Below are 18,080 nucleotides of genomic sequence, written 5' to 3'. Positions count from 1 at the left end.
CTTGTCTGGATCCCCAGGGTGAGGCCTGGCTCCAGGCTCTCTTCCCAGCTCTCATGCAGCTGTCTGGAAAGATACTGTTAACGCACCGGGGGCACGATCTGTTTGCCGCGAGATAAAAGCCAATCGTCAAGAGGCAAGATGGTGGCAGAGAAAGGGCATTTGATTACAGCTTGCTAGCAAGAGGGAAGACGGCCAACTAATGGCCAAAAGAATCATCTTAAGGGGGCACAGAGTCTTGAAGCAGTTATACAGGCCAGTGGGAGATGGGGAGGGTTAGGAAGGTTGACCCTCTGGTGTTACAGACTGGGAGCGGTCACACCAGCTCCTTCAGTTTTCATTGATGACGGCTGTCAGCATAGACTCTCTGTTTGGGGGGTCATCACATTCCTAAGGCACTCAAAAGAACAAAGTTATCATCTTATCGCAGCTGGGAGTTATATGCACTAGCAGGGGTCATAAAATCTACAGAACAGATGGATCTGGAGGGTGCAAATTTAGCTGGGTTAGTTAGTCAGAAGTCATTCAAAGTTACAACACGGTCTCTTTTCTACAATATGGCTTCCCTTATGTCAACCTTGTGTTGAGCCGGTTTCAAGACTACAGAGCTTGTGAAACCCAACGGGCCCTCCCTCCGCCCAGGCATCCTCCGGCATGGGTGGTGAGTTCTCCAGTTTGGGATCAGCCTCCCCACTGTGGCCACCTCCTCAGCTGAGAAAGAGTGGGCCCTGAGGTCTGTGCCCTCCATGGATGAAGTGCAGCCAGGTCATCTAAAGTCCAGGCTGATGGAGATGACCGGCTAGAGGTGACTTGACTCTCTGGATAGTGCACTTCTTAAGAAACTGCCAAGCTGTTGTCCAGAGTGGCTGCACCATTTTGCATTTGCACCATTTATATGAGAGTTCCCCATTCTGCATCCTTTCCCACAAGGACCAACCATTCTGCTTTGCCCAGGACTGAGGGGTTTCCTGGGACAGAGGACTTTCAGGAAACTCCTGGGAAAATTAGGATGGTTGATCACCTTGTCCTTGTTGGCACTTGCTATTGTCAGTATTTTTTATTTTCTCCATTCTGATACGTGTGTAGCTAGTATCTCATCCTAGTTTTAATTTACATTTTCCTGAGAGCTAATGATGTTGAGCATCTGATCATGTGCTATTTGCCAACCATATATCCTCTTTGTTGAAGTGTCTGTTCAAGTCTATGCTCAATTGTTTCATATTGGGTTGTTTTCTAACTTGAGTTTTGAGAGCTCTTTATATATTCTCTCTATATATACTGGGACTTTTTTTATTATCCCAAACAGAAACTCTGTCCCCATTAAGTAATAACTCCCCTTCCCGCCTCCTCCAGCCCCTGCAAACCTCTATTCTGCTTTCTGTCTCTTGAATTGGCCTATTCTTGATACCTCGTATAAGTGGAATCATACAGTATTCATCTCTTTGTGACTGGCTTATTTCCCTTGGCATAATGTTTTCAAAGTTCATCCATGTCGTAGATGTGTCAGAACTTCACTTATTTTTAGTTGTAGTAAAGTACACATAACATAAAACTTACCATCTTAACAGTGGACAGTTCAGCAGCATTAACTACATTCACATTGTTGTGCAACCATCACCACCACCCATCTCCATAGCTCTTTTCATCTTGGAAAAGTGAAACTCTGTCCCCAGTAAACACTAACTCCCCATTCCCCCTCACCAGGTCCATGGCACCCACCACTCTACTTTCTGTCTCTGTGACTTCGATGACGCTATAAGTGGAATCATACAATATCTGTCCTTCTGTGTCTGGCTTATTTCACTGAGGATAATGTCCTCCAGGCTCATCCATGTTGTAGCCTGCGTCAGAATTTCCTTCCTCCTTCAGGCTGAATACTACTCCATTGCCAAGAAGGACCACGTTTTCTTTATGCGTTCGCCCCCGCACCGACACTTGGTTGCTGCAAGGGCAGGTCCCACCGACAGGGCGGCGGCGGCGGGGACAAGGTGGTGGGCCAACGCCCTCCACGGTGAAGGGGAGGAGGAAGGGCAGGCCAGGGGAGTGGGGATGGGGAAGGAGACGAGGGGACTGGGAGGGAGGACAGAGAGGAGGAACCGGGAGAGGGACGGTGGGGACCAGAGACTAGGCGGGGAGGGTGGGACAGTGGGGTAGAGGGCAAGGGCGGACCAAGGGGGAGGGAGGGGAGGAGAGAGAAGGGAGCGGAGGGCAGCCCTTCCCCAACTGCAGCCCGGCTCCGCCCATGGCCCTGCCTGGCCCCGCCCCTGCCCCGCCCTGCCGCGCGGCCTGCCGGGAGACGTAGTCCGGAGACGCTCAGGAAGCCCGACTCGGAATCCCAGCGAGCCCCGCGGCGCCCCTGCGGGCCGCGACACCGCCCGCCCCGCAGCGTGCCGGGACTTGTAGTCCAGCGCCAGCTGGCGCCCAGGCGTGGAGCCGGAGGCGGGACTCGGTGTCCCAGAGAGCCCCGCGGTGGGCCACGACACCGCGCACCACCTTTGCCGTCGCCGCCACCGCCGCCGGGCTTTCTCCGGCCGCCGCCGCCACTGCCGCTGCTTCGCGGGCTGGAGGGCCCGGGCGTTCCCCGGCGAGTGGAGGCTGCGGGTGGGAGCCTTCGCGGGCACTACGGAACGGGCCGGGGGAGGCCGGGATGGAGCCCCCCGGAGGTGGGCGCGCTGTCGGGCGGGCCCGCGCCTAAGTGGGTTGGGGATGGGGCCGAACGGTGGGGGGAGTAGGGCGGGGGGAGGCTCCGGGGGCGGGGCTTGGCGGTGGGGGAGGGCGCTGGGGGCGGTTCTTGGTGTGGTGCAGAGGGGACGGGGCTTGGCGGTGGGCAAGGGCACTGGGGGCGGGGCTTGACGGGGGTGGGGAGGCCCGGGGGGCGGGTCTTGGCGGGGGTCGGGGGTTGGGAGCGGGGCTTGGCGAGGGGCGGCCGCGGGGGCGGGGCTTGGCGTGGGTGGAGTGTCCGGGCACCGGGCTTGGCGGAGGGGAGGCCCCCAGGGGCGGGGCTCGGTGGAGAGGAGGGCCCGGGGGCGGGGCTTTTCGGTGGGGGAAGGGCGCTGAGGGGGCGTGACTTGGCGATTGGCGCTGGGTTTTGGGGGCGGGCCATGGCGGTGGGCGAGGGCTCTGGGGGCGGGGCTTAGCAGTAGGAGGCGGGGATGGGGCTTGGCGGTGGGGGGTTGCGCTGGGGTGGTGCTTGGCAGTTGGAGGCGGGGGCGGGGTTTGGCGGTGGGGGAGGGCTCTGGGAGCCGGGCTTGGCGGTTGGAGGCCTTCCTGGAGGGCGGGCCTTGATGGGGGCGGGGCTTGGCAGTTGGAGGCGGGGCCGGGGCCGGGGCTTGGCGGTGGGGGGCGGGCCCGGGGGCGGGGCTTGACGGTTCGGGGAGGGCCTTGGGGCGGGGCTCGGTGGTGGAGGGAGTAGGGTAGGGGCTTGGCGGTGGGGGGCGGGCCCGGGGGGCGGGGCTTGACGGTTCGGGGCGGCCCTTGGGGCGGGGCTCGGTGGTGGAGGGAGTAGGGTGGGGGCCTCGCGGCGGGGGGCGGGGGTGAGGAAGCGGGCCTGGAGGAAGGTTGGAGGCTGGGGGCGGAGGTGGGGGGCCTTGTAGGGGCGCCCCGGGTTGGTGAGCCCCTCGGGGCGTGGGCCGGCCTGGCGGGGCGGGGAGGGCGGCCGTGGTGGGGTCTTGTTGCGGGCGTGGGGGGCGAACAGGACCCCGAGCGGCCTGCTCTCCCCTCAGTTGACTGAAGCGCAAGCCGGGCTCCAGAGCCTCCCGGCGGATCTTCGGGCCTTCTGGGGTCGCCGCGGATGGTCTGAGGGCGGCGCAGACATGGCTCACCTCAGGGGCTTTGCCAACCAGGTGAGGTGGTTTCCGCCCGTTGAGCGTGCGGCCCCGGGAGGAGCGCGGACTGCGGAGTCCGAGAGAGGTGCGGGGCGCGAGAGACGTCTTGTTTCACCCAAAAGTATCTTTTAGGAATCGTCCTGGGGTTTCGGAAGAGCGGTCCAGTAGGGGAGTGTGGGGCGAAGGGAGGCGCGTTGCCGCGGTGCTCAGGCTTGGGGGGAGGTTGACTCGGTGGCCCGTGGGTGTGCTGTGGGCAGAAGCCAGAGACCTCTGAGAAGGGAGCCACCGTGCAGGGTCCGGTGGGTGTGCGGAGACCTATGTGGGGAGCAGGGCCGGGCTGGGAACTCTGCAGGCATCTGGATCTTTGCGCCTCCGGAGGGGCCTCGAGATCAGGGTCCACGCTGGAGACCCGCGCCTGCCGGGCAGTCCGGAGGGCCTGGGGTTGGGGTGAGGGGCTGTGGTGTAAGAGTGCGCGTGTAGGGGAAGCAGAGGACGTGATTGTGAGTGGTGTTTCCACTGGGGAGGTGGCGAAGGCTGCTCTGCAGGACCTGTTTGTCCCACGCGAGCAGGCTCACCTGGAAGAGGCCGCCTTTCTTCTTTGGTTGGTTGGTTCTTGTGGTTCCCGACTCCGAGCCGCCTGGAGGTGGTGCCTGGCCTTGCACGTTCACCCGCTGATTCCGGGGGACCCTCCGCAGCATGCCCTGAGCTTGCCTGGCACAAGGTCCTGCTGTTGGTGCCAGGAAAGTGGGGCGTGGGGGCTTGTAGCCTGCACCCCACCCCCATTTCATTATTTCAAAGCAAGTGAGGTCTGAAGCTGATGTGCAGTACACTGCTCTGTGGCCAGGTGTCCCTCCACCCTGCCTGTTTGGTTTTGTCCGGCTTGGGTGCGATTTGGGCTGGCTGCTTCCGGGGGTGGGGCTCCCCTTAAGGGAGTGTCACCCTGCGGCTTGCTCCTCTGTGCTGAACCAGTGAGGACTGGGCGTGCGGAGGAACAGGACGCATGTGTGTGCTCGTGGGGGGAGGAGGAGCTGGAGTCAGGGCTCAGCTCCAGGCCCAGCTGGCTCCGTGGAGAAACCTGGAACGCCACCTGCAGCTGTTGGACAGGGCATCCTGGACCAGCTGTGACCACAGATGGGAACCAGGGCTTGCTGAGTGATGCTGAATTAGGCTGACAGATCTTTCATTCATTTTTGACGTTTTGTGTCTGGTAAATTACATGACTAAGCTGTTGAGAGAAGAGTCTGCCTCCAGCTTATTTTTAAGAGCTGTAGGAACAGCTCCCATGGGTCCCAGAAAGAGGAACTGGAGCTGTGAGCCGCCCCTGCACCCTTGTGCCGATGGTACTTGGCCTGGGCGTCTGGATCAGACCCAGGAGGGAGCGCCGGTGCGGAGGGGCTGGGGAAGGGACCCCAAAGGCAGGAAGGCCCCTTTGTCCTTTCAGGGCCGGAGAGACTCGGCCTTTGTTGGTGGCAGGAAGCCTGACAGGACGTCGTTTTCTCTGGAGACGGTTGTCACTGTGGCCCTGAGGGGCAGTGGGACATTTCCCCCATGGCTTGTGCTCTGCCCTAGGTGGCTGTCCTGCACCTAGCTAGTTGCGGCCCTGCCTACGGGGCCTCAATGGCTGTGGGGTCCCCCATGTCTGCTCACTTCGCTGCAGCCTGTCGTGTGGTGGTTGGGGATAGCTCGGCTCCCCTCATTTTGTAGAGTGACGCTAATGGCAGACACACTCCCAGGTGGTGGCCCTGGACCTGGCAGTCCCAGGGCTGATTCTAACAAGAGTCCTGACCGCCAAAGCCGGTTGAGTAGCCTGAGTGATTGTCTAGACCATGTCCGTTGTCTAGAAGGGCAGCCTGAGTCCCCCAGACCTGGGAGCTCTTTGCCTTTCTCTCACCTGGTGGGGCTGGGAACGGGTGGTCCCTGTGATATGTTTGTAGGGTCAGGGTCCCAGCCAGGAGCGTTCCAGTCATGCTTTGTCTGCTCAGGTGACTGACCTGTAGTGGTGTGGACCTGAAGAGCGTGAGAGTTGGGGGTCGGGGCTCCCCCCTCTCTGCTGAGCCTGGAACTCTGGCTTAGGGGTCTGCTGTGTTTCCTGCTCCGAGGCAGTGGAGGTCTGAGCACCCTGCTTGGGGGTTTCCGTTGTTGGGCTGCTGCTGTGGACCAGACTTGGCTCTGGCCCTGCGTGGACAGTGTTACGGGGTTTGCGGCAGGGCCGAGGGGAGCAGAGCAGGAAGACGTGTCGTTGAAGAGGCCCAAGAGTGGGAAGAGGACCCCCGAGAGCCCGAGGAGAGTGGTGCCAATTGGTGCTGCTGGCCTTGGCCCACCTCCTCCGAGTCTTCTCTCAGGCCACCTTAGAAGCAGGGACTGTGTCCTTGGAGTGGTGGAGGACACACGCTCAGGGCACCAGCTGGGCTGGAGTTAGGAAGGCTCCCTCGGGTGTCTCGTAGGGCTCGGCCAGCACAAACTCAAGGTTTGGCGGATGCCACTGCAGGGGCACTGGTAGGCGCTGAGGGGCTGAGTGAGCGGAAGGGGCATTTGGGGTGGCGTGCGGGGCCGATGGGGAGGAGCGGGCAGAAGATGGCCGTTTCCCAGACCCTGTTCCACCCACCGTGGGCTGAGCAGGCAGCGGCGAGGTCCCGGCCCGGAAGCGGAAAAGGCTCTCTCTCCGGCAGGCAGGTGTTTTCTTGCTGACTGCTCACAGGTCGGCCGTGTGAGCCCAGAGTGATGTGATGGCCCAGCCCTGCGAGGCTGTCCTCTCAGGTTGGGGCTGGTTCTGACCGTAGGATCCACGCCCTGAGGACAGTCGAGCAGCTCTGATTGGCGGCGGTGCCCGAGTTTCCCTGTTTTCTTTAGAACACATGTGGCAGGGGTGGAGAGGCTCTGCCGCGCAGCCTGAGGGACCCAGTCTTGCCAAAGCCCTCGACCTTGGCTTCGGGGCCTTCCCGTCGCAGGCTGGCTGCACCTGTCTTCTGCTGTCTCCTCCCCAGGCTCGGGCTTCAGGACAGGGTGGGTGGATCGGGCAGGGAGCGAGGAGCGCTGCCTGCCTTAGCTGGCCGTGCAAGTGTGCGCCTCACCAGCCTGCTCGGGGCGCCTGCCTCTGGCTGCTGCGCGGAGGCTGCCGCGCACCCAGGCCTTGCCCAGCCTGCCTTGTTTGGCAGGATTTGTGTTGAGACGCTGCCCTTCGCTCCTCGGCCTCTCCAGGGCCCGTCTACTCAGCTCTCCTCCAAAGTCCCTGTCACCGCGGGGCCCTGCCTCTTCTGGCTTGCCTGGCGCTCAGGATCGGGGTTCGTTGACGTCCTGTGATATGTTGCCAGGTGTGCCCCTGCGTGCTCTCCCCTTTACTCTGAGGCCTGAGGTCTTGGGAGGCAGCTCATTGGCAATTTCCGATTGACATGGAATCTCAGTCTGGAGCTGGTTGGGCCGACAGGGACTTGTGCCTGGGGGTGAGCCTCAGGGCGAGCGTGGGCTCCATTGTCAGCAGCGTGTGAGCACACCCACGCTGGGACGGCCCCCTTGGCATCCGCAGTCAGCGCTTACGCAGCATAGCAAGTTCGCATTCTGCCCTTTCGTGCCCAGCCACTTAATGATGGCGCCAAGACGTCCTCAATAGGTGCTTGGAGAGGTGTGGGGGGTCACTTTGGAGGGAGGTGCATCCTGGTGGGTTTGAGGCCTGGCGGGGTTTGGAAAACTCTTTCTGTCTCCATCTGGACGCTGTTCCCGCCCCAGCCCCTGCCGAACCCTGTGTGGGTCCTGGGGCACCTGGCCCCGTCACCCTGGCCCTTGTGGACTGACCCTGTCTTTCTGAGAACAGTGGCTTGGTGGAGGGAGTGTGGTGTCCTCAGGAACCCGGGAAACCACATGGGCAGGGCTGGGGGACACCCACATCAGGCTGTCTCAGCAGCTGACGCCCAGAGGGTCAGGGTCAAGAATGCGATTCTCGGCCCGCGGACACCCCTTGCTGACCGTGTACTAATTCTCGGGTCCCCGGGCACCCTCTGCACCAGCGGCTCAGCGCCTTTCAGGCCTTGTTTGTGTTCAGTCAGAGGACCCTGGGGAGCAGTTTTCTGTGAGATTTGAATGCCAGGATCAGCATCCAAGAAAGCCTCGCTTTTCAACTCACTGCTGGTGTGAGGGTGTAGCCGTTCTGAGGACCGATTTGCGGGTGAGAAAGGGCAGCCCTTTCCAAGGGGTGTGGCTTCCAGGTGAGCAGGGAGAACTCGGTTAGTGCATACTGGGCTTGTTTTTTTTAGTTAACAGACTTTATGTTTTAGGACAGTTTTAGGTTTACAGGAAAATGAGCAAGAATTCTGCATGCCCCTCGTCCCTCCCCTGGGGGCGTTAATCTGTTAACACATGCGCTCCTGTGCTCCGTTAGAGACAGTCGATGAGCCCACGTGATGCTAAGTTATTAATCAGTGAGGCCCAGGGTGTGTGGGGTTCACTCGCAGTGGTGGTACAGCAGCACACAGCATGGTGTCTGCCTGAAAACCCCGGGCTGCACTTCCTCGGCCCTGTGCGTCCTTGCTGCTCCCTACCTGTGGGCGGACACGCCCTGCGAGGCCCCTCTGCCTGCACCACAGGCTGGTCCTTTGGCCAGAGCCCAGCCTCTCTGCACTCTCTGATGATGTTGGCTCTTGTGTGGAGGGTAAATTTAGGTTTTCTGAACAAAAAGCGATAAAAGAAGAACCGAGAAAAGAATCTGGGTGAGCTTCCCGGCTCCTCCTCGCTCTCAGGGTCACTGCCTCCCCTGCACGGCCCCCATTGGCCAGTCAGGCCCTCCCCTGACTGAGGTGGCTGCCCTCTGTGCCCGCAGCACTCACGCGTGGACCCCGAGGAGCTCTTCACCAAGCTGGACCGCATTGGCAAGGGCTCGTTTGGGGAGGTGTACAAGGGCATCGACAACCGCACCAAGGAGGTCGTGGCCATCAAGATCATCGACCTGGAGGAGGCCGAGGATGAGATCGAGGACATCCAGCAGGAGATCACCGTGCTCAGCCAGTGCGACAGCCCCTACATCACCCGCTACTTCGGCTCCTACCTGAAGGTGGCTGCGGGGTGTGGGCCACAGTCAGTCAAATGCCCGTGACAGCCACCACCACCCCTTCCCACCTGCCGAGGGATGGAGCGATATGCCCAGGGTTTCATCCCCACACCTGCTTGGAAGGCCCGGGCTGGGTCTACCCTCCTGGGAACGGTGGGAACTGGTCTGAAGGGCCAGGGGCCCCTGACAGTTGAGCACAGACCTAGCCTCACGGTGGAGCAGGCCCCCAAGAAACGACGCCCCGGGGGCCAGGCGGGTGTGCCAGGAGGGGCCTGGTCTCATCCTGAGGGACAGCCCCGGGGTGGCAGGGCATGAGTCGGGTCTCCAGGGTCAGTTGGCTTTGAATGGCCATGGTGACCCACCCGCCTGGCTGTGCCACCTGAGGCAGCCCCCACAGGATGCGTCCTTGAGGCTCTGCTGGGAGCACTCTGGGGCCCCTGCAGCCACAGCCTGGAGCCTAGCGCCAGCTCCAGAGGGGGCCTGCCCAGGGGGATGCTTGGTGTGCAGGTGCTTGCTGGGCGGGCCGTTTTCCAGCCTGGTTTTTGACCGGGTGTTGGCAAAGTGGACTCTGCTGCTGATCTCAGCTCTTGGTCCGTCTGTGCAGTGGCTGCAGCAGGGGTGTGACGGGAGGGAGTGGGGTGAGGCTGCTGGAGCCCTTTCCTGGTGGCCCCTGAGGGGCCAGAGCCTTGGCTAAGTTCCCCCTGCAGGGGGTGTGTGTATGGGAGGAGCCTGGCCTGTGGGTTCCCACACCTGGGCATGCCCCCTGCTTGCTGCCCCGTTCTGACAGGCGTTTCTCTGGTCGCAGAGCACGAAGCTGTGGATTATCATGGAGTACCTGGGCGGCGGCTCTGCGCTGGACCTGGTGAGGTGTAGGCCGCAGCTGCGGGCGGCTAGCAAGGGAGGGACCAGACAAAAGAAGGTTGCTGTGGGGGGCTGTCCTGGCAGCAGGCCTGCACCCACCGCCTGTGGACCCTTGGGCTCCTGTGGGCCTCTTCTCCTTTGCTGTTTTGGTGCATTAGATGTTAACTAGGAGTTGTCTGAGCCAACAGGGAATTGCCAGTCACAGCTTGTCTCCCCTGCTTGGTGCTGAGGGGTCCTGGGCCTCTGCTGGCCGTGGAGGGCAGGCCGGGTTGGTGCCCCCAGGCAGACAGGCTTAAAGGTGTGGCTGGGACCTAGTTCTCACCTGTTCCCTGTACAGCAAAGGTGAAGGTAGCTTATGTTCTCTAGAAAGAACTCTCCACACCTACCTGACCTGGCATTGGAATCTTCGTTTTATTTGAAAAGTAGTTAAAGGGACAGCCCCTGCCACCCACAGTGTCACTCCTCCCCTGGTGGAGAGGTGGCGGGAGCTCGGGCCTTGGCCATGGTTCTGGGGGGTGTGGAGGGGAGAGAGGGGCGGGATTGGTGGGGGAGCCTGAGGCCCTGCTGTCCTGTCTTGGTCTGCAGCTTAAACCGGGCCCCCTGGAGGAGACCTACATCGCCACGATCCTGCGGGAGATTCTGAAGGGCCTGGATTACTTGCACTCGGAGCGCAAGATCCACCGAGACATCAAAGGTCCTGGGGGGCACTGACCCCTGAGCCCCACTGACCCTAGAAAGGCCAGGGTGTGAGGTGGCAGGCTGCTGTGAGGGGCACATGGCCGGCTGTGGGGGCCGTTGTAGCTCAGCACCCCCGGCCTTCACTCCCTGCAGCCCCTGGAAATGGAGCTCTTCCATTCTGCTCCCTTTCCGGAAGATACTGCCAGTAACAGATGGAACCATCTTAGTACTTTACCCCCCGTACACTGAGGAAATGACTCTGCACCTTGTGTGAGCAGGGACTCTACTTAAGCCCAAAATGTGAATTCTTGTCATGAGCTTACATCTGAGTGTCAGGTGTAGGTTTGAGCAGCTGCACTGAACAGGTCTGCCCTGCCAGCTGTCCCTGGGGAGGGACGTGCTGAGGGGCCGGCTGGAGATGATGGAGGATGGAAGAGCGAGGGGAGGGGTTGGGCACCTTTGTCACGTGGTTTGGGAGAGAAGGGCTTTGCTCTGTTGTTGGGATTTGTCATGAAAGGCAAACACTGCGAGGGTCCTCGGGCTCATTCTGGGGGGGTGCACAGGCTGGGGGTGCACAGGGCAGCCCCTCATGCTTGCGGGCACCCTCAGCAGTGCCCTGTGGCCCTGGGTCTGAGAGTGGACAGACCTGGCCCCGTCTCTGGCCTGCTGGATGGAGGAAAAGCTGAGGTCCTGGGGACAGCCCTGCTGGTGTCCCCAGGAGACCAGCGGGATGCCAGCAGGTGCTTCCTTAGGCAGCTGCATGCAGGTGAGCGCCTGTGTGGTGCCGAGGGTGACGCCCTGCTGTCCTGTGTTGAGCAGCTGCCAACGTGCTGCTCTCGGAGCAGGGTGACGTGAAATTGGCAGACTTTGGGGTGGCGGGGCAGCTCACAGACACGCAGATCAAGAGGAACACGTTTGTGGGCACCCCCTTCTGGATGGCACCTGAGGTCATCAAGCAGTCAGCCTATGACTTCAAGGTGGGCCTGGTGGTGAGCGTGAGGGTGGCTGCAGCAGGGCTCAAGGAGTCCCCGGTGGCAACAGTCCTGTGTGGCTCTCCATCCAGGCCGACATCTGGTCACTGGGGATCACAGCTATCGAGCTGGCCAAGGGCGAGCCTCCCAACTCTGACCTTCACCCCATGCGCGTGCTGTTCCTGATCCCCAAGAACAGCCCGCCCACGCTGGAGGGCCAGCACAGCAAGCCATTCAAGGAGTTTGTGGAGGCCTGCCTCAACAAGGACCCCCGCTTCGTAAGCCCCCCCTGCCGTGGGCCCTCAGGCCTGAGTGGCTGTCCACGGTTCAGGCTGCCCTGGAACCAGGCCCCAGGGAATGGTCCTCTGGGGAGTCTGTGCTGGGAGTTGGGCCATGACAGGGCCTGAGGCCCCTCCCTGTGCACGTCTCACCTTGCCCCCAGCACCTCCTAGTCCAGGGTGGGCTCCTCCACGGGCTTGGGTCTGGGGGAGCTTGTGGAGGGTGTTTATCTGAGGTGGACAGTGTGCAGCTCACCCCTGGCCTCCTAGTTGCATCCTCCCATCCCAGGACCCCTCACTGAGTCCTCCCGGAAAGCAGTGCTGGCCCAGCCTGGGCTGCCTGTGTCTGAGCCCCGGGAGTCCCTGGTGACCTGTTCTGTTCCCCCGGCAGCGGCCCACCGCCAAGGAGCTCCTGAAGCACAAGTTCATCACGCGCTACACCAAGAAGACCTCCTTCCTCACCGAGCTCATCGACCGCTACAAGCGCTGGAAGTCAGAGGGCCACGGCGAGGAGTCCAGCTCTGAGGACTCTGACATGTAGGGGCCTTGCGTTTCTCATGGGGCTAACAGCGGGCACACACCCTGATGGCCCTGGGTGCTGTGATATGGCCAGGCCCCCTGCTGGGCACCTGTGTGGTGTCACCTGGTCCCTGCAGCCTGGCAGGACTCTGCCCGGCGTTTAGAGTTGTGAGGCTGGCTCAGAAATGAGAGGAGGCTGAGAGAGGGCCTGTACCTGGGGGTCCTCCCTCAGTGCCGTCCCCCTGGCCTTCGTAACCTTTGCCCTCCTCTTCAGTGATGGAGATGCTGAGGATGGAGAGCAGGGCCCCATCTGGACCTTCCCCCCGACCATCCGGCCCAGCCCGCACAGCAAGCTGCACAAGGGGACAGCCCTGCACGGCCCCCAGAAGGTCTGGCCCACCTTGGGCCTCTCACGTGCGAGGAGGGTGGTGGCCTGTTCAAAGCTGACTCCGAGGAGAGGGCTGGGTGGTGGTGGCACACCCCGGGCATGGGTGCTCCCACAGGCCGCACCTTTCAAGGGGCCAGATGGGTGGGGGAGGGAGTGCGCCTGCCCCAGGGCACCCACTCTGTTCTGCCTGGTCACCCCTTCCTGGCATTGCCTTGCAGTCTGCAGAGCCTGTCAAGAGGCAGCCCAGGTCCCAATGCCTGTCCACGCTGGTCCGGCCCGTCTTTGGAGAGGTGAGGGTCAGGCCAGGGGTCTGGTGGGCAGGGGGCGGGAGGGCTATCCTGCAGAGCTGCCCCTCGCACAGTGGCGCCACCAGGTGCACTGGCCAGCCCTGCCCGAGGTGTGGGGTTTCCAGGTTCCTTGGAGCCCATTGTGGTTGGACCCATGGGTGGGCTTTTTGAGTGAAAGGACCAGAGACGGCTGGGAAAACTGCCCTAAGGTGACCCTCTTGAGTTCCCGGGACGGCTTTGAACCAAGCTACTGTCCTGTGACCTTTTATTTTGAACTGTAAACACATGGGGTGCTCTTCTGTCTAGAAAGAGCCCGGAGGTTTGGTTCTTAGTGTTGGGCAGCAGGCCTAGGGCAGGGAGGCCTCAAGGGTGACTCCCCAGTGGTCACATGAGCCTGTGTGTGTCACCTGCTCACAGGTGGTTGGTAGCATCCCCAGGGATATGATGCAGCTGGGAGCCCCCACGCCCTGGACTTGGGGCTGTAGTGGGTCTTGGGCCCAGTTCCCACCCTGGGGTGATGGCAGCACCTGGAGCCAGGGAGGGAGGACAGGATATTGTGCAAGTGTGGAGGCAGGAGAGCCGTGATGAGGAAGGTAGGATGCAGGCATTTGGGGAGGGGTGGGGGGGGGGGGCTCTGGCAGGTGCGCTCCCACGCCCTGGCCTGGAATTTGAGGGGAGGAGGTTGCAGGGAGCTGATGGGGGGAGAGGCACTGTCACAGTGGCCGTGCAGGCACCTGGGGCCATGCAGCGGGAGTTTGCGGGGCTCAGCTTGGACACTGGGACCAGAGGCCTGTCCCCACACTGGGCAGCGAGGCCTGTGCTGGGCCCCACACACGGCAGAACCTAGGGAGGTGCTAGGCATTGGAGAAGAGGGCAGCGCTGGCCTCTCCCAGGGCTGCTTCATTTGTGTTTGTGCGTGCACATGTGTGTGGAGTGGGCCCACTTGGGGGAACATGTGAGGGATGGGCCCCTGGGCTTTGGAGCCTCTGTACTGTGCCTGGTGTCCTTTGTGTTGTGAGCTTGGTGGGGAAGCGCAGGCCCACCTCGGCTGGCACAGGCACCCCGAGGGTTCTGATCCTGTGGCTGGGCCTCAGGTCAGGGCTGTTGGGTGGGGTATCCTGGAGGCTGGCAGGCTCTACCCTTTCTGTCTTGGTGACGGGTGACGGGTGAGGGGTGCAGGGTGCGGCAGGGAGGACCATGCTGACCTGTCTGTAACCCCTTCCCGCCAGGGCAGCTGGAAGGTGGGGGCTCCTCCATCTGGCTGCCACAGCCCAGGGTGGCGGCCCTCTAGCCCCGAGGGTCAGAGGGAGCGTGCTTCAGGAGGCTGCGGTCTGGCTGTGCTGTGCTGTGCACTCCGAGTTTCTAGGCTGTGTGTCTTAAGTCCGCTGGACCTGAGCTCCGGGCTTCTGTGACCTTTGGTTGGGAGGAAGCCATATGGTCAGCCTGGCCTGCCGCAGCACCAGGGGCTGGCAGAGACCGCTCTTGAGAACCAAGACCTGAGACTCCCTGAGGCTCAGGGTCAGGTGTGGGCACATGGGCAGCATCTGCCCTTCGTGGAGCCCTCAGGCTCGGCTGGGTTCCTAACCAGAACCCTTGGGAGCTTGGTGGGACCCAGCCTGTCTGTCATAGCTTTGTTGTGGACGGACTGCTAGGGGCTCTGGTGGGGGTGGGGGCACACCGCCTGGGCGCCCCCAAATGCAAGTCGCAGGCGAGGGTGTGGGAAGCCTCCAGTGGGAGCCTCTGACGGGACACGAGGTGTGGGAGCGGTGCTGCCGGGGCCCCGGGTCGGGTGCCCGCGGTCAGGCACACGTGGGTCTCTCTGCAGCTCAAAGAGAAGCACAAGCAGAGCGGCGGGGGCGTGGGCGCGCTGGAGGAGCTGGAGAACGCCTTCAGCCTGGCCGAGGAGTCCTGCCCCGGCATCTCGGACAAGCTGATGGCTCACCTGGTGGAGCGGGTGCAGAGGTGAGCGGGAGGGCCGAGTCTGGCCCTTTCCTAAGAGTGCAGGCATCACCTCCTGAGAGGAGGCTGTGGGCTTCTCTTTCTCTCTCCTGTGGACCATCGGGGCTGGAGAGGGCAGGGCGGGGCCTCTCCTGTCTGCAGTGGCTGTACTCGAAGGTTTGGATCAGAAAGTGGGCCGCCTCACTCAGGGTCCCAGTGCCTTCCTGCACAGCCTGCACTGGGGGCGGGGCAGTGACAGCCTCTCTCCTCTCGGCAGGTTTTCACACAACAGAAACCACCTGACATCGACCCGCTGACGCACCAGCTGTCTGCGAGAGGGGAGAGAAGGGTCTTTGTTCTGAGCTCCACAGGACTGCACTGACTCGGACCCCTCGTGTTGTGGCCACGTGGCTGCCGGGTCCAGCCCCCCACTGTTTAGTGGGCTGCCCCACTTCCACTTCCACTTCCCCTACTGGCCGGGCCGAGGCTCCACCCAGTGGGAAGGAGCTGACCGAGAACCTTGCCTTGTAGTGCCACGGAGGCGGCGGGCCCGGTCTTCTCAAGCCCCCCTGGCTGGGCCGCCCCCTCTGGGGCTCACGGGGTGGTGCGGCCGCTCAGACTGAGGAGTGGGATGTGGGGGTAGATGTGCCTCTTTCCCCACTCGGCCCGGCCCCTCTCCCTGGCCCGGGGCCCACGATGGCCCACGGTGGTTGTAGATTTGCCTTGTGGTGTCGGATCAGGTACCGTGTCTTCTCATAAGTACTTGTGTCAGCCAGAATGTTTTGTTTTTTAAGAAAACTGAATTTCCTTGCTTCCCTAAATATTCTGAGGTTAAGGTGTTAGTTTTCATAGGACATTGAGAGGCTCCTGTCACTTTCAATAAAGACCTGAATTGGAGACGTGCTGATGGTGGGTGGGAACCAGGGCCAGGCGGGGTCCGACAGCTCCCGTTTCCCCCAGTGAGTGCTCAGTTCCCGGCTTCTGCGTCACAGCACGCGGTGACTGCATGTGGCCCAGGGGAAGGAGACGGGCAGGGGCAACCCCAGACTGAAAGAGGGTGGCGCGCTGGGAGTGCCCTCTATTTTAACTGCACGCATGTTAGCGCGAATGCAGAGAGTGTGTAGTCTACTTGCATTGTTAAGAAACACTCAGGTGCTCATAAATTAGAGGCCCTCGCCCTCCAGCGCCATGCGGGACTTTGGTTTCCACTTCTCCAGAGGTATGTGGGGTGGGCACCAGAAGGCGTCTGTGGACTTTCGTGCAGTTGTTGTGACATGAGGGCCGTGCCCCAACCCCTGGTTCACCCAGACTGAAGGACAGGGCGTCTGGGACTGTGCGCAGCACATGTCAGAGATGGCGCAGCCTAAGAGGGTGCGCGGGGGGCCCCCGAGGTTCCTGTTGTAGGCCCTGCTCAGGAGGAGGAGAGGGCAGCCGGGCACCGGCGTTGGTCACTGCACTTGAACTGGGCCTGGCGTCTCCACTTGGTGTGTGTGCTTCCCAGTGTCCCACAGCGCTGAGGGACTGCACTGTCTCGGGGGCTGACACCCTCCCAGATGTTACTGTGAGGACCCCCACTGTCAGTCCAGTGGGAAGACTCAGGACAAGCAGTCTTGGGGCACGTGCCGACCCTGCTCTGCTTCCTCGGCTCTGCTCATCCAGGCATGTGGGCTTCATGCCTCTTCCTCCGGGGGCCCGGGCCTCCCGGGCGAGCTGCTGGCTCTCTCAATCACCTCCATCCACCTAGAGAAGAGGTTGGGCGTCAAAACCCTCCAGATGCCCGCTTGGGAAGCAGGGCATGTTCTGGCCTTCAGGCCATTGGGTGTTCAAATATCTTCCCAAGAATGATCCAAAATATGGAGTGAATGGGACAAAACAAGGTCCAGTTAAAACCCTGGAAGCAGTACTGGGCTCTTCCTTTCCAGAACCCAGGAAATGTGCCTCTGGCGCCCTCGGTGGAAGCAGGGGGCTGGAGGGGACACCAGCAGGCCCAGGCTCCCTGCTGCAAAATTACCTCCCAAATGTGTACTTGCTCTCGGCCCGGAAGAAGTAGATGTGGGATTTAAACTGGAGCTTGAAGACGTGCTCCTTGTGGATGCCATCGGCCGCCCTGGGGACACTCACGCTGTAGCCCAGCAGTGGGAGGCTGGCCAGTGGGTAGTCATCCTGGAAGGCAGCACACAGCTGTGTGGGCGCTCTCCCTGCTGCCCTGGCCCTCCCCTGACGCCTTGCTCCCCCGACCGACCGGTGGCAGCAGGCTCAGATGGACCCACAGGCCGAGGGGGCCCCAGGATGGTAAGACCACCCTCCTCTGAACCAAAATGGGAAGAGGGCCCAGCGAGCAGGGGCGGCTGTCCTCGTGCCACGGGCACAGCTGCCCTCTGCTCAGTTAGGCCCCCTACCTGATGAGTTTTGTAGAAGAACAAACAGAAGTTGGTGAAGACCACCCAGAGCTTCTGCCAGCCGGTGCTGTTCTTGAACTTCCTCAGCAGGTATCCCGAGAGCTGGTTCTGAGAGAGAAGCGGCCGGGTGTTGGTCAGCGTCCTGACCCCAGGCCCCAGGGCAGCTGTCCTCCTGGCTCCGGCCTCCTGGGGCCTGCTGGGAGCACATGCGCCTCCAGGAATGGGGGTCACCCCACAGGCTCTCTTGGCTGAGGCCTGTTTTACCTCTGCACTGCCGTGAGCAGCAGCCTCGTGCCTCAGCGTTTTAACCATCTAACAAGGATGTTAAACGACCTGGAGAGTGAAGTCCCAGGCACTGAGTAAGACAAGCCCCAGGCTTTCCCTCTGCATCATCAAGTCAGTTTTCTGACATGGTGTCCCCAGCCATCATAATCCCCTGACGCGGGGAGAGGAGGCACCGTACAGACCACACAGAGCCAAGTCTGGAAGGTTCCTTTGAACGGGGGTGGGGGGTGGGGGGGTGGGGGGAGGCATGTAAATTCACGCCCATACAAGACATCCGGCCCGGCTGCCCTCCTCTCAGCACTGCTTCGCGGGCACCCCTCTCACCACCTGGCCAGTGCCACCACATGTCTCCTTGTGCCCTTACTCTGGGGTGAGGCTCATGGGGCTCAGTACATGTGTGGACAAGATCCACTTATGCCTGCGTCAGGGTTGATGCTCATGAGGCCCTGGAGGGGGCACCGGCCCTGTGCCTGCTGATAGATGAGGGGACAGCACGGATGGCTGAGGAATGTGCAGGGCCACTCCCCCAGGCTCATGGGTCTCAGCGTGCTGGCCACGCTCTCCCGTTCACACGTGCCCTGTGTGTCAGGCCCCACCTGAAAGGGGAGGCTGGGGCT

The 18,080-nt window shown here is 61.8% G+C and overlaps 2 protein-coding genes across 11 annotated transcripts in view; one reads left to right on the top strand and one right to left on the bottom strand.

Moving 5' to 3' along the window:
• The first annotated feature begins 2,259 nt into the window (after window positions 1-2,259).
• On the top strand, window positions 2,260-15,676 carry STK25 (serine/threonine kinase 25). 8 transcript variants are annotated; one of them, XM_023642788.2, is made up of 13 exons: window positions 2,296-2,598; window positions 3,720-3,839; window positions 7,858-7,980; window positions 8,632-8,862; window positions 9,665-9,721; window positions 10,306-10,414; window positions 11,218-11,375; window positions 11,462-11,647; window positions 12,039-12,184; window positions 12,441-12,555; window positions 12,773-12,844; window positions 14,667-14,803; window positions 15,057-15,676. In XM_023642788.2, the coding sequence occupies exons 2-13, from the start codon at window positions 3,810-3,812 to the stop codon at window positions 15,094-15,096; spliced, it is 1,404 nt and encodes a 467-aa protein (XP_023498556.1). In that variant the 5' UTR covers window positions 2,296-2,598; window positions 3,720-3,809; the 3' UTR covers window positions 15,097-15,676. The 8 variants fall into 8 exon arrangements, with proteins under 8 accessions (XP_023498560.1, XP_023498556.1, XP_023498559.1 ...); XM_023642786.2 differs by having other exon boundaries at window positions 2,328-2,660; XM_023642789.2 differs by having other exon boundaries at window positions 2,476-2,692.
• A 222-nt stretch (window positions 15,677-15,898) lies between these two features.
• Window positions 15,899-18,080, bottom strand: part of FARP2 (FERM, ARH/RhoGEF and pleckstrin domain protein 2) — a 110,200-nt gene continuing 108,018 nt past the window's right edge. For all 3 annotated transcript variants that reach the window (XM_023642785.2, XM_023642784.2, XM_070270755.1), the window contains 3 exons: window positions 17,179-17,286; window positions 16,791-16,942; window positions 15,899-16,519 (listed from right to left, as the gene is read on the bottom strand). In XM_023642785.2, coding sequence (XP_023498553.1) covers window positions 16,450-16,519; window positions 16,791-16,942; window positions 17,179-17,286 — 330 coding nt within the window. In that variant the 3' untranslated portion in view covers window positions 15,899-16,449. The remainder of the gene's footprint in view (window positions 16,520-16,790; window positions 16,943-17,178; window positions 17,287-18,080) is intronic.

Source organism: Equus caballus, chromosome 6 (assembly GCF_041296265.1).
Source record: "Equus caballus isolate H_3958 breed thoroughbred chromosome 6, TB-T2T, whole genome shotgun sequence".
Lineage (NCBI taxonomy): Eukaryota > Metazoa > Chordata > Mammalia > Perissodactyla > Equidae > Equus > Equus caballus.
Note: the sequence above shows the minus strand (reverse complement) of the source record. Positions and strands in the feature narration are given on the sequence as shown.

Excerpts from the sequence above, each read along its gene's own strand:
- STK25 (XM_023642788.2), top strand. The coding sequence starts at position 3,810 with ATGGCTCACCTCAGGGGCTTTGCCAACCAG. Across the intron at positions 8,863-9,664 it reads ACTTCGGCTCCTACCTGAAG|AGCACGAAGCTGTGGATTAT; the intron begins GTGGCTGCGGGG and ends CTCTGGTCGCAG. Across the intron at positions 12,556-12,772 it reads CCCTGCACGGCCCCCAGAAG|TCTGCAGAGCCTGTCAAGAG; the intron begins GTCTGGCCCACC and ends ATTGCCTTGCAG.